General features: G+C 35.2%; 1 protein-coding gene across 1 annotated transcript; it reads right to left on the reverse strand.

Moving 5' to 3' along the window:
* Positions 1–1,119: 1,119 nt before the first annotated feature.
* On the reverse strand, positions 1,120–1,402 carry BDR25DRAFT_352473 (uncharacterized protein; the record flags this gene model as incomplete). Its single annotated transcript, XM_033695015.1, has 3 exons — positions 1,120–1,181; positions 1,210–1,278; positions 1,330–1,402. The coding sequence occupies 3 exons, from the start codon at positions 1,400–1,402 to the stop codon at positions 1,120–1,122; spliced, it is 204 nt and encodes a 67-aa protein (XP_033550847.1).
* Between the last annotated feature and the right edge of the window lie 1,345 nt (positions 1,403–2,747).

Here is a 2,747-nt window from a genome sequence, read left to right on the forward strand (position 1 = left end):
TGTTATATAAAACATATTTAAATTATAGTTAGTTATGTTTATTCTACGTTTTTAGCTATATTAGTATGTTAAGGATTAGCATTAGCTATATTAGTGTGTTAGAGATTAGTATTAGCGACGCTTAGTTACAGCCTGTAATTAGTTACATGCTATAGTTAAATATTGTTATTATGTGTCTATTACCTGTCTAATACTAATTTGCTAAGAATTATGCTATAACTATTCTTTAACCTAAATAACCTACCTTAATGTACTAACTATTTCTCTAAGCAAGCTTTGCTTTTACAGATTATTTATAAACTGTTGTCGTATTTTATATAATTTTTATAAAGAAGCTTACCTACTTATCCTCTATAATAAAAGCTGTAATAAGACGCTGCGCCTAGATGATAGTAATAGTAGGACTATAAAGAAGTTAAAAGCTAGATTACTCTACACACCACTACAGAGCTTACAGGGGGAGGCAGCTGTGCCTAAAGGAACAGCGCTAGCAGCGGAATCTGCTATTAGCAGAAATATAGCACCCTCTATTAAAGCGCCTTATAAGCGCACTCTTTATGCAGCCTAGACAGGACTGCGCGCGGAGCGCACCAGGGGGAGGCTGGCGGGGGGTGGTGGGCGCAGGCTTGCGGACGGTGCGGCTCCGCAGGGCGGCAGCACGCGCGAGGGCGGCTCTTTTAGCTTTATTAAGCTACAGATGCACGTTTGTAGATTATAAATAAGTTTAAAGTTATTCTTAAAGCTTTTAACAGTAATAACTTACACATAGTATATTATTTAAATTTATAGAAAAAAAGCTTAAGAAGTAGAAGAATTTATTTACATTTATTATAGTAGTTACAGCGCACACGTGACCTGCGCTGCCTAGGGAAATAAGTATTGCGCTGCCTAGGGTAATAAGTACTAGAATTACTAGGGACAACATATAATAAGCATAAACATAAAGTAAACGTGCAGCACTACTCTAATAAGCTAAGTTAATACTCTATATAGGTAAGCAGCTGCGCAGCTTACCTAGGGGGTGTGTTGCGTATACTAAGAGCCTTAGCTAGGACTTAGAGCCTAGAACGCGGCTTAGAATCTAGAGATAGCATGTTCTTGTTACAACCTACGATTGGGTTATAAGCTATCTGTCGCGTATACTGAGAGCCTTGGCTGGGGCTCGGAGCCTGGGACTTGAGCTCAGAGCCTGGGACGCAGCTCGGGAACTGGAGATATTATGTTCCGAAGCTCGGTGTATATAAGGAGAGCCTTCAGCTCTCTTAGAGAGCGGAGTCACTTCATCCGATCTTCTAAACAGCTACTGCCAGGCTATTTTATCCTCCACACTATCAGCCGGGAATGCCCCACGGTTTAGACGAACAAGGATGGTGTCACGGTATCCTCCCCAGATCCCAGACATAACTGTATTGGACGCGTACTAGAGTATTATTAGTGCACGTCTGACACAAACACAACATAACACAGACATAAACTTAAGCATAAACTGCCTTAACACTAACTAAACCTAGAACAGGCTTAATTTATACCTAAAGCGCTTAGACTTTTAAGCTAAGTATTTAATTACTAATTTCTTTCTAAACTTTTTTATTTCTTATATAACATCTTATACTTACTATAATACTTTACACAGTAATAGAACTAGACCTCTGTAAAGCTCTATAACCTTACTTGTGCATAATTATAACATTATGTTATATTAAAACTTTAGCTAAAAATAGCCTCTAAATCTAATCTAATAAGCTTAGTACTTATATAACTCTAAGCTATTAAAGTAAGCTAAAAAGCCTTTTAAGAAGCGCTTACTTTATGTAAGAGGTATCAAGCAGGAAACACAGGTCACAGAGAGGGAATGCAGGATAGGGGGTAACAAGAGTAAACCTTAGGGTCAGAGGCAGAGGTACGGAGGCCGAGGAGCCTATATACCCTGTGCCAAGCCCTAAGGGTACTCAGGGGTTAGATAGCTGTAACATAACTGTGACACTTTATAAAAAAGCTACTACATTATAAGCTTTAAAGCTTTTTAAAAAGACTTTAAAAAATAGCTTTATGTTATTAAGCAGTTTATTTCTACCTTAACTTTTATTATAGTAGTAAGAACTAAGAACTTACTAGCCTTAAAGCTTACTTAAAAGTCTAAAGATAGCTTAACTCTTTTCTACCTAACACTGCCTACAACCTGTAACCTTTTTAACTTAGTAATAAAATTTAACTAACTCTCTAATTCTTTACTGTTTAATAGAAAATAAAAAGACCTACCTTCTTTCCTACATAAGCTCTAATATAAACTTAAAAAAAATATAGACTAATTCCCCTTTAAACACTTCTAGTTACTATATGCCTACTTTTAACTTAACTATAATATAACAGCTTTAATTAACTTACTAATAGATAAAGATATTATTAACCTAGATTAATTTATAGTGTTTTTATAAGTAACTTATAAAAACCTAAATAAAAAGTTAACAGCCCTAAGTTACTTAAACACTTTATAATAAAAATAAAAAAGCTTTACTTTACACTTTACTAAGTTTTACTAACTTACATCTAATATAGGCCTAAATAAGATAAGTTTAATTATAGCCTTATATAACTCCCTCTTAACTAAACTGCGACGCGCTATAGTAAAAGAACCCCTTCTAAACAACCTTAACATGTATGCAAACCTAATTACTACCTACAATAATAACATAAAGTTCCTCTTTGTATAAGCCTTAATACGCCCCTAAACTAGCGCAGTTATAAAT

Source organism: Lindgomyces ingoldianus (genome assembly GCF_010093535.1).
Source record: "Lindgomyces ingoldianus strain ATCC 200398 unplaced genomic scaffold BDR25scaffold_8, whole genome shotgun sequence".
NCBI classification, from domain to species: Eukaryota; Fungi; Ascomycota; class Dothideomycetes; order Pleosporales; family Lindgomycetaceae; genus Lindgomyces; species Lindgomyces ingoldianus.